Here is a 15,682-nt window from a genome sequence, read left to right on the forward strand (position 1 = left end):
GACTAGTTTTCCAGAGATCATTGGAAAGACTTCCTGTGACCACAGGATTGGTATTTGCCTCTCAGACAGGGTGGCTTGCTGATGCTACAGCCCCACTGCCTGAGGCTGAATGCACCTCCAAGCACTTGGTTAACAGCTGGTGGAACTCAGTGTCACATTGCTGAAGTGAACGTTTTTCTTTTATCACCCTGCTTTGCCCACATCTGCTGAGTGCCTCCCTTAAAATGAGTCAGGACAGTGGGTAAATTCTACACGCACAAGATGGATACTGATTTCTGTATTTTTTGCCTGTCTTGAAGCCTCCGTATTATTTTTATGAGACTATCATTTCATTATAATGTATACATTTTTGAAAAAGGATAGAAAATTTTAATTGTATTCACATCTGCTATGCTGAGCATGACAGGCTGCATGCCTGTTGGGGACTATTTAATGAGTCCACCTCCCATCTCACACTTTTCTCCCTTTCATAGATACATCTTAATCCCAATTTTTTAATCCAGTTATTTGTACTGCAATATATTCTTATCTCTACACGTTCTTACTTATATACCATCCAACATGTCTGCCACCAGGTTCTCTACGCAGAGACGTGGTTTTCCCTGTAGATCTCTTTTACTTATCTGAGAGGACATAGGTGTGGGTAAGAGTGGCAGTCTGTGTGAGTGGCAAAGGTCAGGAAGGTAGGCACCCATATCTACATGAGACCTAATCCGTGGAAATCAGGAAGCAGGTTTCCACTAATGTTCATCGGCCGCCTCTGCAGACTCCCTCCAGCTCCTTTATTCCACAGGAGTGAGAAGGTTGCTCCTGAATTCACAGAGAACATCTCATATTTAAGAAAACGGTGAAAACATTTATATAAGTATTATTAAAATGTCATTATGTTCTATGCACAGTCTTAGTGGATAATGGTGTTGATAATGGTTTTAATCTAGATATTATTTTACTCTTTAGAATTTCATTAAAAACCTTTGAATGGTTAACTCATGGTTAAAATCATGCCTGAAATCATGTTTAAAGAGAACAGAGTAGGGGAAACGCAGATTTTATGCTAGTCTTACACTTTAAAGAGCAGAGACCTTGATTGTCTTATTTCTTAACTCAGTTTTATTTGGAAAAAAAAAAAAAAACTCCTTAAAAATTTGTGGTTTTTAAATGATAGCTTGAGGTTTGAGTTTTTCTCTCTTGTGCTATTTTTTCTTTCTTTCTTTTTTGTAAAACATCTGTAATACGTGAACTCTTGAATTTAAGCAAGGAGGAGCATGATTTTTTTTTTTTTTAATATTAGGAATACTGAAAATAATTTTTAGGCGCTCAAAATATGTGCTTTTGTTTTCTTCTTTTCCTCAAATCACAGATGCACCTCAGTTCTCTTGGGGGAATGATCTATGTCTACATCTATATCATATCCATATCTTTATCTATTTTGTTTCCTTCAATTAGGTCTCTAAGGATGCAGTTTGAAAGTGACATGATTGCTTTAAGGCCAGATGTGTTTCCTGGCTGCATCTTCATCAAGCCCTTCCTTGGGAAGTCTGTTTTTTTTCCCCCTAGCTTTTTTTTTTTTTTTTTTAAACCTAATAAAGCTCTGTTCTTTACATAATAAAGCTCTTTACCCAGCTCTGTTTAAGATCTTATAAAAATTCCTTAAGACATAAAAGGATAAACAAAACAGAAACCTTTAAAGAAGCTAGCTAGTCTCTTATTCTCATAGCTATGCGAAACTCGTCTGTATAACAACTTTAAATAAAATATAAATGTGCATAGAGGTGGTAGCAATAAATTCTTTCTGAGGTAGCAGATGAGACAGAGGAAAGTATCATAGAGGTAGAAACATTTGAGTCGTTGCTTAAAAGAAAACTAAGGTTTAGATGGCAGATGTGATGGAAGGCTTTCTTAGCATTGGGATAGCAGTGGTGAAGGCATGGAAGTACTGAATTTTTCTCAGTAGATTTAGGGAGTAGCCAGGTGTTCGGCATGACCAAAATGCAAGGGTTTTGATTGGCACAGTGGAAAAGAGAAGCCTGTAAATTTGGTGACAAGTCACAGAAGACCCTGAATGCCATGTGCTTTTTTCCCCCCAGCAACTTCTGCTGATCGCTTTTATCGAATAGACAGATCTCAGGTAAGTTTTCTTCAGCCTGTTTATGAAATTGAAAAATTCCTAAGTCTACCTACTGTATTTACAGCTAGTCTCATAAGTTTTTCTAACAAAAATATTGAAAGATTTATAAACTTTGGAATCATTTGTAATGGAAACCCTGGGCCTTTTGTCTTCATATATTTTATGATTTTCGGAGTGAATGATATGCTTGACCTTGCAGCAGGGCACAGATAGGAACATGACAGGTAGATGTATTACCAGCCTGCCCACCACATTTTTATTCACACAGGTACTTTTACTTCCAGCAAGCCAAAATTTGTCTTTTAAATTCATTTCTGATGAGCAAGTTTGAGACCCTAAGTGTATAAGTAGGCTACATAGTTTTAGTTAATAAATCCCCCAAGTTCAGTAATGAGGAAAAAAAAAATGTTTCTGTCCAAGGTTAACAAGTCCTCCCACCATCTGAATTGGGCAGGAAATAAAAAATGTGCAAATAGTATTGAACCCAGGTACGAAACTAGTTGTCGGCCAGGCCACTTCACTCTGACCTCATCCTGGGAGTGACAGTCCCAGCTGTCGTATACTGATGCTGGACCAAATGGCTTGTCAGTTCTTTGGTAGGATTTGGGAAGAAGAAGAGGCAAGACCTCACAAGATCCTGGTCAACTGGGAATCCTGAACCAAGGGTGTTCATCTCTCTCGATTGCTGACTGCCTGCTTCAGGGGAAACATCGATTGCTCAGGCTTCAGAGAAAACACTGCGATTGTGTTTAGCTGATGGATTTGAACATCTTGTCAGTCATCTGACAGATTCATTTTTCTTCTTTAGGAACATTTGCACTTCGTGATGGAGATTTCCCAAGATGAGATTTTTATTCTCGACCCAGATATGGTGGTGTCACAGCAGGCAGGGACACCTCCCGGCATGCCTGATCTGGTGGTGGAGCAGGCCTCAGGGTGAGTGAGCATTCTCCTCAGTTGGTGCCAGCATCAGGCTGGCCTCAGGGTAACCTCCGGGTCCGGCTTACTTTTGAACTTGACATTCTAATCCAGCAAACTATTCTGTGGTGCAAATTTTCGGGTGTTCCTCTTAAGCGAGGTGTAGCTGGTTATGTGGTTAGTCTGTCTTGTAAGTAGCTGTGTAGAAAACTCATTCCCAACTAGATTTGTGTCATGCCTGAGCCTTCTTTACCCATTACACTAACACATCCTACCAGACCTAGAAACTACCGGTACTTGCATCTGTCCATGTATGCCTGTTTTATTTGGTCTGTTATCCAAACAAAAGATTGACATAGGTGATTTGCCAATGATTCTCTTCCTCACTGTTTCTAGGCTGCCTAAGACAAACAGATTATATAACAATGATTGACATGTCAGTCTCTCACTAAGAGCTACATACTGTGCTATATGCCCCTCTTGTATACTCCTAGGGACTTAATCATTAGAAGTGATCTGTGCTTGTTTTCTTATCTGTGAAATGTAATAATAATTATTTCTACCCAGAGAATTGTTTGAAGAGTAAACGAATCGATCCAGGTAAAACATTTAGAATAGTTTCTGGTACTTAGTTGACATCGAAAAAATATTATGTTGTTAAAAATCATCATCATCATTTTTTAAAAATTTATTTTATTTTATTTATTTGTTCGTTTATGTTTATGTGGCAGTAAGAATTGAACTCCATGCCTCACACATGCTCAGCAAGGGCTCTGCCACTGAGCTACACCCCAGCTCATCATCATCATTTTATAATGACCCTGATACTTGACTTTTAATATCCTAATCCCATAGATAAGAAAATTGAGGTGTAAAGGGTTATGTTACTTGCTTAACACCTCACTGAAAACAAATGGAAAACCTGGGACTTGGTCAGCTCTGATGCCAGAGGCCAGGACTTTAACCACCACATTGCACTACTAAAATATTAATGTTTCTAGGCTATTTAAAAAATATTTCAACATATTTATTTGAAGTTGTTTTCTGTACCAGATACTAGTGTACAGCTTGAGAAACAACAGCTCAAAAATAAAAGCAGGGGAAGTAGCTTTCTCGTACACGGGGCTGAAGAGTGGAAATAGGATTGTCCTGGAGAGCACACGGGCTGCGCACATGCCCTCGCTCATGTCCACCTGAGCCAGCCCTTCTCCCTGTTTGCCCCCTTCACGTCATTCATTTTCCATTTCTATTTTTTGTCCATGGCTGCTGTTTTTGAGTGTCTCCCACTCCACCGGGGCCAGCCGACATCCATGGCACATGCTGAGTACGTGGGGAAGTGGCAGCCTGGAGCCATCCAGGGCTGCAGTTAGGAAGCCAGTGCCATCAGAGCTGTGCTGGCCTGGGCGAAGGCCGACAGGCCTGGGTGTCCCAAAGGCCACGTTTGTGGGCCCTGGCTCCACCTCCAGCCTGTCAGCTGTGGGAAAGCAGGTGTGGTGCCACATCCTAATGCACCAGGGGCGGCTGCTGGCAGCTAGGGGTCCTCCTCCCACTGGATCCGGCTCTCACCTGTGAGCTGATGAGGAGCAAGGCTGGTGGGCCAAGGCTGCCCTGGGCTTTGCCCTCTCATGCTCTTCAGGTCAATGCTGGCCGGGAGAGATGGTTTCTCCCTGGGTTAGACCTCCCAGCTCCAAATATAAGTAGCCTGAAAATCCCCTAGAACTTGAACCCACCCCTTACTTACTGTTCATCAGTTCTTGAGAAATTAAGTAGGATTGGGGATCAATGAAAGAGAATGGGTGTTGTTATTTTCTATCCTGCATTTTTGTCCCCAGCTCCATTGCTTCTGATTCACATCACATGTAAAATCACCTAATCATTTTTTTTTTTTTTTTTTTTTTTTTTTTTGTACTAGGGATTGAACCCAGGGGCACTCAACCCCTGAGCCATATCCCTAGGCCTTCTTTAGTATTTTATTTAGAGACAGGGTCTTGCTGAGTTGCTTAGGGTCTTGCTTACTAAGTTTCTGAGGCTGGTTTTAAACCCATGATCCTCCTGCCTTAGCCTCCCAAGCTGCTGGGATTACAGGCGTGTGCCACCAGGCCCAGCAAAATCACCTCATCTTGATATTCAGTTTCTTTAGCTGTTAGAAGGGTGAAAGCCTACAATTATTTCTTGAGTCTTACAAAAAAGTCAATGAAATATTAAAATGTGAAACAAACTCTCAGTAAAGATGGATTTCCTTCTCACACGGTGGAGAATAGGGCCTTCCTGAGATAGGGCAGAGTTGATTGCTTGCTGACTGTGAGCGCGTAACTGGTGCTTTCTGTCTCCCAGGCTGGCAGACTGGTGGAATCCTGCCCTGCGGAAACGCGTGCTGAGTGAGAGCGGGCTGGGGATGATAAGTCCCCATTATGAGGACTCAGATCTGAAAGACCTCAGCCACTCCCGAGTGCTACAGTGAGTCTCTTGCCATCTTCCTGGTGTCACTGTGACTGTTGGGACATTTGTACCATGCGTCATTTACTAATAGCACAGACTCCCTTTTCAGAGGTGCTCAAGCCATCTCATGTCTGTGTCACTGCGATTTGACATTTTATTTTTGTGCTTACTTTTATCGACCCCCTGAAGGAACTTCTGTTTGCCTTGCTCCTGAGTTCCCTTGCGACTGCATGTGGATCTATCAATATTTTGATTTCCGCCAGTTTTTTCCTTACTGGGGTCCAGTATTCGTCAGATGTTCTTGCTGACCGCATTATGGAGACATGCATGAGAGCGATCGTGAATGAACGGTTGGGAGGTGACGCCTAGGTTTTCATCTGTGTGACCATTTGACTTGTCTCCCTGTGGCAAGCCTGTGCATGTTTGCCCTGCATATTATTGTCCATAGCTCTTTTGGCTGACATGGAGTGCTGCTTGTGTGTGGTTGTAGTCTCTGAGGGTGAACGAATACAGCATTGATTCATAGATCAGAATAGCAGGTGTCCTTTCTTCTCTGACCTGATCATAGTTGGAAAGAAGGATGCAGGTGGGAGGTTTGCAATGGTGTTGGCACCTCATGCTCGGTGAATCCTTCCTTCCTGATCCCTACATGCAAGGGCAGGTTCTGGAGGTCAGTCTGTGGTCACAGACACACGCTCTTGCACCCATTATTCAGTCCTCCCATCCTGTTCTCTGCAATTCACGAAATTAGGCTGGTTCCCAGACCTCACGGGGTCCTACTCAAACAGTGACAATGCCCTTTTCACACCCAGTCTCACCTTTTGACAGAATAACAAGATTACTAAGATTCTTAGGAGCCCAGGATTAACGGAAGGGGGAAGACAGTGCATTGTTTCTAAAAGAAGACCAGAAGCAATTTCAGCATGACAAAGGAAAGAAAAATGAGAAATCTGAAGCTAATTATTTTATTGGCAAAGGTTCTCCTCAGACACCCTGAGGGCAAAAAGAGACTTCATTTTAATTACTCCTTGGTATTACCTCCCATTTTCTTATGTGTAGGGGAAAAAAGGGAAAATAATGAATTACTATGGATTTTCTTTTTTAATTAAACCATGTTGTTAGTTCTGATGACATTTTGATTGCTTACAATTTGGGGTGTTTTTCCACTTTGTCTTTATACAGAATTGTGTCTTGAGAAGCAGGGCGAGTCAGCCACCCATGAATAGCTTTTTAAAAAAGTGGTCATCTATCTGTGGGCAGACTTATTGGAAAATTAGAATTTAATTAGCTGCAGAAATAGAAATAAAGCCAACACAAAATGGCTGAATGTTTTAGGGAACAGTTTCCAAAAAGTGGAATATGATCTCAATCTTCCATGCCCTGATTTTTCTATATAGGACATGTTGGCGTATCTGGATATATGAAGAGCTTATTTCTAAAGTAGTCAATGTTTTTCCCCAAAATCACAAATAAATGTACCACTTTACATGGTAGCCCAAGTTTTTAAAACCCATGACTAAATCAATTTTGGTTTATTATTTAGGTTATACAACTGACCCTCAGTATCTACTACGGATGGGTTCCAAGACCCACCACAGATACCCAAATCAATAGATGTTCACATCCCTTATGTGAAATGGTGAAGTGTTCACATATAGCTCATCTCTAGATTATTTATGATTCCTAATGCAATGTAAATACTACATGAATTTTTGTTATACTGTGTTGTTTGAGGAATACTGTGAAGAAAAAAAAAGACTACGTATTTAGTCACATATTTTTCCAAATATTTGTGATCCTCAGTGGGTTGAATCCATGGATCCCCTGATATGGAGGACCCTGTACTATCCTTTTAGGGATTTCTCTTAATTTTTTATTGATGTTCAGTTGGTGGCTATCAATTTTCAGCGTCACTTATTACTACTTTTGCTCTTAAATGTGCTAGAAGAGTTGACTTCCTTTAAAAGCAATGTTCTGCAGAATCACTTGGAAAACAAAGTAATATTGAAGCAAGCACTCACATGCAGTCTCCACCCACCAGGAACCCACAAGTCATACCTCCCGTCTCTGTCTCAATCTCAGACTCAAGGAAGATGTACACACAAAAATATGGTTATTTTAAATACATTTAAATAAAGTAAAAGAGGCCAAAACTAAACTAAGTACTTTACCAGTCAATGTCCTTTAACTCTTTAACTTTGCTTTGTTATTAGTATGTCCCTTCCTTCTGTAGGAGGAACCTCTTTTTGTTTTGGGAATCACCTCTGATACAGAGAGGTCAGCGGGAGGGAGCTATGGAGATACCTCATGTTAGTAATGGCTGCTGTTATGGAATACATCCTGCTGGCGATGCACCATAATGAAATTATCTTTAATTCTTTCAGTAACTTTCAAATTTAGCTGTTGCCTAAGATAAGAGTAAACCTAGGCTCATGGATGGAAAAAAAATATTTAATTTAGTCACTAGAGAGCAAGTGTGATTTGAATGAGGTCAGTTTGGCTTAAGTGACTTCATGCTTTTCCACTAGTACACTGTCTTCCCAAAGGGATCAGGGAAGGGCAGCTTGCCCAGCCCCAGAGTCCCACTGCCTCAGAAAGATTTTCTTTGGGTTCTATTTCCTTTTAACATTTGTAAAGCAAAAAATCCTACAATAATAGTAGTACATCGTATGCACATTAAATATACAACTGCAAACTTACACTAAAGTATATATAACTAAGAACTAATTTTGAAGCAAAAATTTTTTGTTTTTAAAAAAGAGATTGATACAAAAAAAACATGGTTTAAGACGTATACTTTAAAAGCAGTATGTGTGTATTGAATATGCACCAATCTAAGCATAAAATTATATAGGAAGCACTCATGTACTAACCATCCTGATTCATCATGCTATATTTTTTCTGTATTTGCACTGTCTTTCTATTGATCCACAAACAATATAGAGGGATACAAAAATACATAATATTTTATGGTTTTGTTTTGTGTTATATTTTTAAAATTTTTCATCACCCATGCCGCACAATGTATGTATTTTGGAACTTGCCATTTTGCTGAGCATCATATTTTCAAAGATCATTAATGTTGATATATGTAGGTTTAAAATTATTTTATTTGGTATAGGATTTTATAGCATAGATATGCTAAAATCTATTTCTCCATTTTATATTTGTATCTATTATTTCATTATTTTAAATAATGTAGCCAGCAGACAGCTGTATGTGCCCTTCTGTGTTCCAGAGTACATATGCAGTTTCAACTATATTTGATATTACAAAGTTTAACTTCCCAGCAGAAGTATATTTAACAACCAGTGTATGAAAAGAACCTGAAGAATTGTCATAACATGATTGGCATCTGCTACTGTCAGACTTAAAGCCTCAGTCAACTTGGAAATAGGAAAAGTTCAGTTTCAACATCTCCAGGCCACTCTCTAAGAAATCAAAAACGGTGCTTTGAATTATTTATTTAACATTATTTATTTATTTTTTAATTTTTACAGACTGCATTTTGATTCATGCACACAAATGGGGTACATCATTTCGTTTCTATGGTTGTACATGATGTAGATTCACACCATTCGTGTAATAATAAATGCTCATAGGGTATTGATATGTGTGTCTTTCCACTATTTTTCATACCCCTCTCATTTCCTTCCACATAATCTAAAGTTTCTCTATTCTTCTCTCACTCCCTACCCTCCTGCCCCTATTATATATCATCATCCACTTATCAGGGAAAACTTTTGGCCTTCAGTTTTTTGGGATTAGCTTATTTCACTTAGCATAATATTCTCCAATTCTCCAATTCCATCCATTTATTTGAAAATGCCATAATATTATTCTTCTTTATGGCTGAATAATATTCCATTGAGTATATATTCCACAGTTTCTTTATCCATTCCTTTGTTGAAGAGCATCTAGGTTGGTTCCACAATCTAGCTATTGTGAATTGAGCTGCTATAAACATTGATATGGCTGTGTTACTGTAGTATGCTAATTTTAAATCCTTTGGGTATAAACCAAGGAGTGGGATAACTGGGTCAAAAGGAAGGTCCATTGCAAGTTTTCTGAGGATCCTCCACACTGTTTCCAGAGTGGCTGCACCAATATGCAACTCCACCAGCAATGTAGAAGTCTGCCTTTTCCCCACATCCATGCCAACATCTATTATTGTTTGTGTTCTCGATAATAGCCATTCTAATTGGAGTAAGATGAAATCTTAGAGTTGTTTTAATTTGCATTTCTCTAATTACTAGAGATGTTGAACACTTTTTCATATATTTATTAATTGCCTGTAATGTCTTCTGTAAAGTGTCTGTCCAGTTCCTTGGCCCATTTATTGATTGGGTTCTTTGTATTTTTGGCATAAAGTTTTGTAACTTCTTCATAAATTTTGGAGATAAGTGCTCTATCTGAAGTGCATATGGAAAAGATTTTCTCCCATTCTGTACACTCCCTTTTCACATAATTGATTGTATCCTTTGCTGAGAAAAAGCTTTTTAGTTTGAGTTCATCCTATTTTTTGATTCTTGCTTTAATTTCTTGTGCTTTTGGAGTCTTGCTAAGGAAGTCTGATCCTAAGCTAACATAGTGAAGATTCGGGCCTATTTTGTTTTTTATTTGGTGCAGGGTCCCCAAGTCCTTGATCCATTTTGAGTTGAATTTTGTGCAGGTTGAGAGATAGAGGTTTAATTTCATTTTGCTGCACATGGATTTCCAATTTTGCCAGCACCATTTGTTGAACAGGCTATCTTTTCTCCATTGTATGTTTTTGGCTCCTTTGTCTAGAATGAGGTAACTGTATTATGTGGTTTCATCTCTGTGTCTTCTCTTCTGTACCATTGGTCTACCAATATTTTGGTACCACTACCATGCCATTTCTCTTACTATTGCTCCATAGAATAGTTTAAGGTCTGATATTTTGATACCTCCTGCTTCACTTTTCCTGCTCAGGATTGTTTTGGCTATTCAAGGTCCCTTATTCTTCCAGATGGAGTTCATGATTGCTCTTCTCTATTTCTGTGAGGAATGTCATTGGAATTTTAATTGGAATTGCATTGAATCTGTATAGCACCATTGGTAGAATGGCCATTTTGACAATATTAATTCTGCCTATCCAAGAACATGGGAGATCTTTCCACATTCTAAGGTTTTCTTCAATTTCTTTCCTTAGTGTTCTGTAGTTTTCAATGTAGAAGTCTTTTCACCTCTTTTGTTAGATTATTCCCAAGGGTTTTTTTTTTTTTTTTTTTTTTTTTTTTTGAGGCTATTGCGAATGGAGTAGTTTTCCTAATTTCTCTTTCAGAGGATTCATCACTTTTGAATAGAAATGTATTAGATTTATGCATATTGATTTTATATCCTGGTACTTTGCTGAATTCATTTATTAGTTCTAGAAGTTTTCTAGTGGAGTTTTTTGGATCCTCTAAATATAGAATCATGTCATTGGCAAATAGTGACAGCTTGAGTTCTTCTTTTCCTATTTGTATCCCTTTAATTTCTTTGGTCTGTCTAATTGCTCTGGCTAGTGTTTCAAGGATGATGTTGAATAGAAGTGGTGAAAGAGGTCATCCCTGTCTTGTTCCAGTTTTTAGAGGGAATGCTTTCATTTTTTCTCCATTAAGAATGATGTTGGCCTTGGGCTTTGCATAGATGGCCTTTTCAATGTTGAGATATGTTCCTACTATTCCTATTTTTTCTAGTGTTTTGAGCATAAAGGAGTGCTGTATTTTATCAAACACTTTCTCAGCATCTGTTGAAATAATCATATGATTCTTAACTTTAAGTCTATTGATGTGATGAATTACATTTATTGATTTTTGGATGTTGAATCAACCTTGCATCCCTGGGATAAATCCCACTTGATCATGGTGCACTATCTTTTTAATATATTTTTGTATGCGATTTGCCAGTATTTTGTTAAAGATTTTTGCATCTATGTTCATCAGGGATATTGGTCTAAAGCTTTCTTTCCTTGATGAGTCTTTGTCTGATTTTGGTATCAGAGTGATACTAGCCTCATAGAATGAGTTTGGAAGGGTTCTCTCCTGTTCTATTTCCTGGAATACCTTCAGGAGTATTGGTATTAGTTCTTCTTTAAAGGTCTTTCCATCTGCTTCTGGGCTTTTCCTGGGTTGGTAGGCTTTTTTTTTTTTTTTTTTTTTTTTTTGGGTTGGTAGGCTTTTGATGGCTTCTTCTATTTTGGTGCTTGAAATTGATCTGTTTAAATTGTGTACATCTTCCTGATTCAGTTTGGGAGGTTCATATGTCTCTAGAAACCTGTTGATGTCTTCAAGATTTTCGGTTTTGTTGGAGTATAGATTTTCAAAGTAGCTTCTAATTATGTTATGTATTTCAGTGGTGTCTGTCATGATCTTTCCTTTTTCATCACAAATTCTAGTAATTTGAGTCTTCTCTCTCCTCTTTGTTAGTGTGGCTAAGGGTTTATCAATTTTGTTTACTTTTTCAAGAACCAACTTTTTGTTTTGTCAATTTTTTGAATTATTTCTCATTTCAATTTTATTGATTTCAGCTGATTTTAATTATTTCTGTCTCCTACTACTTTGGTGGTGTTCTGTTCTTTTTCTAGGGCTTGAGAGATGTAATGTTAAGTCATTTAGTTGTTGACTTTTTATTTTTTTAATGTATGAGCTCAATGCAATGAACTTTCCTCTTAGTACTGCTTTCATAGCATCCCAGAGATTTTGATATATTGTGTCATTGTTTTCATTTACCTCTAAGAATTTTTTTATTTCTTCCCTGATGTCTTCTGTTATCATTGCATCATTCAATAGCATATTATTTAGTCTCCAGGTGTAGGAGTAGTTTTTATTTGTTATTTTATTGTTGATTTCTAATTGCATTCCCTTATGGTCTGATAGGATAAAAGGTAGTATGTCTATTTTTTTGTATTTACTAATGGCTTCTTTGTGGCCTAGTATATGGTCTATTTTGGAGAAGAATCCTTGAGCTGCTGAGAAGAAAATATATTTGCTCGATGATGGATGAAATACTCTGTACATGTCCATTAAGTCTATATCATTGAATGTGTTATTGAGTTTAATAGTTTCTTTGTTCAGTTTTTGTTTGGAGGATCTATCCAGTGGTGAGAGTGGTGTGTTAGAGTCCCCCACTATTATTGTGTTTTGGTCTATTTGATTCTTAAAATTGAGAAGGGTTTGTTTGATGTACATAGATGCTCCATTGTTTGGGGCATAAATATTTATGATTGTTATGTCTCACTGCTTTATGCTTCCTTTAAGCAGTATGAACTGTCCTTCTTTATCCCTTATGACTAACTTAGGTTTGAAGTCCACTCTGTCTGATATGAGGATGGAGATCCCTTCTTTTTTACTGAGTACTTGTGCATGGTATGTTTTACCCCATCCTTTCACCTTTAGTCTTTTTCTATGAGATGAGTCTCTTAAAGGCAGCATATTGTTGGGTCTTTCTTTTTAATTGAATCTGCCAGTCTGTCTTTTGATTAATGAGTTTAGGTCATTAACATTCAGGGTTGTTATTGCGATATGATTTGTATTCCTGGTCATTTTGGCTCATTTTGGTTTTTAACTTGACTTGGTTTCTCCTTTGATTACCTTTTCCTTTAGGGTAGTTCCTCCCTTAGCTGACTCATATTGTTTTTCACTCCCTCCTCATGAAATATTTTGCTGAGAATGTTCTGTAGTGCAGGCTTTCTATTTGTAAATTCTTTTAACTTTTGTTTATTGTGGAAAGACTTTATTTCATCATCAAATTTGAAGGTTAGTTTTGTTGGGTGCAGGATTCTTGGTTGGCATCCATGTTCTTTCAGAGCTTGATGTATATTGTTCCAGGCCCTTCTTGCTTTTAGAGGCAGGGCTGAGAAATCTGCTGATATCCTTATTGGTTTCCCCTTATGAGTAATCTGACACTTTTCTCTCACAACCTTTAAAATCCTATCTTTATTTTGTATGTGAGGTATTTTCCTTATAATGTGCTTTGGTGTGGATCTGTTGTAATTTTGTGCACTTGGTGTTCTGTAAGCCTCTTGTATTTGATTTTCCATTTCAATTTTTGGGTTTGGGAAATTTTCTGATATTATTTTGTCGAACAGCTTGTTCATTCCTTTGGTTTGTATCTCTGTGCCTTCCTCAATCCCAGTAATTCTTAAATTTGGTCTTTTCATATTATCCCATAATTTTTGGAAGTTCTGCTCATGATTTCTTAACATCTTCTCAGTTTGTTCAACTTTATTTTCAAGATTAAATATTTTGTCTTCATTGTCTGAGATTCTGTCTTCCATGAGATATATTCTGTTAGTGATGCTTTCTATTGAGTTTTTAATTTGGTTTATTGTTTCTTGTTTCTTCCATTTCAAGTATTTCTGTTTTTTTTTTTTTTTTCAGAATCTCTATTTCTTTATTGAAGTGTTCTCTTGCTTCCTGCATTTGCTCTTTTAACTGTTTATTGGAGTGATCATGCATTGCCTGCATTTGCTCTCTTAGCTCATCTTTTTGCTTCATGGATCATTTTAATTATGCAGATTCTATACTCTTTTTCTGTCATTTCTACTGCCATGCTGTCATTGGATTCTATCAAAATAGCATTTTGGTTTGTTAGGGACACTTTCTTTCCCTATTTTTTCATACTGTTTTTGTATATTCCCCTCTAGCAGTGAAGATCTGAGGTACTGAATTTCCCCCCTGCAGGCTCTTGTGACCCTGCAGTTTTCCAGTATCTCTCCTTTGAAAGGGAGATCAACATTAGCAACACCCAATACAGAAAAAATGCAGCCCTGAACCAGAGAGCCCCTATAAAGACTGTAACAGTATTGTAATAAACAGGATGAGTTTGATTATTATTTATAGTATTTCTAGTGGTGAAGGAAGAGAATGGGGAAGGGTGTAGGATGTAAGTGAGTAAATAGAGGTACCTGTCAAAGGGCCTCCAGTCTCCTGTAGGTGTCTTAGGAAGGGAGCCGCCCTTCCAATGATGGTGGCCACGCCCTCAGGACTAATTCAAAATGCCTGCACCAACTTCCAGAGAAGCTGGGGAGTCCTGGTGAGGGCGGGCTCGGTGTCCACCATCCATCTCTGCGGTTTTGTTTTATAGTCAGTCTTGAAGATCAGTAGCACCTTTTTTCCCATAAAGCCCCACCCCCAATGTTTTCATATCTTTGAGCTCATTCCTCTCTATAATAGCTTTACACTGCAGAGAGAGCCTAGGAATTTGATGTCCATTATACAGATGGTGACACTAAGGCCGAGAAAAGCAAGATCATAGAAAAACACTGAAGTCCCCCGCAGAGCAGGATCTAGAAGAGCCTGCTGCTACCTGGTTCTCTCAGTGGATAATCTGCTTTAAATTCATAGTACTAAACATACTGTTTACCAGAATTTTCAGGTCATAGCTGAAGTAACATTCCTAGAATGACTGACGATCCCAAATGTATCTAGCAAGACAAAAAATTTTTGCAAATGAATAGAGCATTGGATTTGATAGAAGAATCTGAGTCAAGAATGAAGAAATACAAGGGGAGAAAAATATAAAGAGAGAAATGAATGTCAAGGAGAAGAAAGCCAAAGAAATAAATGACTAACCAAGAATTAAATTAAAAAAAAAATGATTCTTGGAAAAGGAAAATAAAAGAGACAAAATTCTGAGATTCCTTTTTTTTAAATGTATGGTAGGCAGCTATGCTGCTCTCCCCTGTCCACTCTTCCTCAGTGGCTCAGTGGCCACTGCACTGCCCTTTCCCATCCAAATGCTGATGGACCCAGGCCCTTCAGGCTCCTCTGGGTCTTCTCATGGTTTTAACATTAGATTTCTTAGACACATGGACTCCTCTCCTTCTTCAGGGTGAGTCAGAGCGAATGAAGAATAGGATGCATTACATTTCCATCATTACTGTAACTGGTTGAGCTGTTATTAATTCTACTTGGAAGCATTATCATTTTTAAGGAAGAAACATCATACTCAACCACTTACACACAGGTCCTTCAGGAGGAACTGCAAAGAAGGATGCACAATACCTGGTGTCTTCCAAACGTGTGATCACAGCAAAAGACATTCTTTCGGAACCAATTGTGCTATGAATTGTTGAGAGGCACTTAACTTAAAATTTACTGCTAGGACCACAATGAATTTGTCTTTAAGTTTAAAAAAAAAAAAGTTTTCAGTGTCTGAGAAAGTTCTATTTAAAATAACATGATTTTGAAA

The 15,682-nt window shown here is 38.0% G+C and overlaps 1 protein-coding gene across 3 annotated transcripts in view; it reads left to right on the forward strand.

Annotated features, from left to right (window-relative positions):
* The window catches only part of DGKI (diacylglycerol kinase iota), a 432,523-nt gene that overhangs the window by 351,697 nt on the left and 65,144 nt on the right, over window positions 1–15,682 (forward strand). For all 3 annotated transcript variants that reach the window (XM_079150095.1, XM_079150096.1, XM_079150097.1), the window contains 3 exons: window positions 2,088–2,128; window positions 2,937–3,064; window positions 5,381–5,503. In XM_079150095.1, the coding sequence (XP_079006221.1) occupies window positions 2,088–2,128; window positions 2,937–3,064; window positions 5,381–5,503 (292 nt within the window). The remainder of the gene's footprint in view (window positions 1–2,087; window positions 2,129–2,936; window positions 3,065–5,380; window positions 5,504–15,682) is intronic.

The sequence above is a fragment of the Sciurus vulgaris genome (genome assembly GCF_902686455.1).
Source record: "Sciurus vulgaris genome assembly, chromosome: 8".
NCBI classification, from domain to species: Eukaryota; Metazoa; Chordata; class Mammalia; order Rodentia; family Sciuridae; genus Sciurus; species Sciurus vulgaris.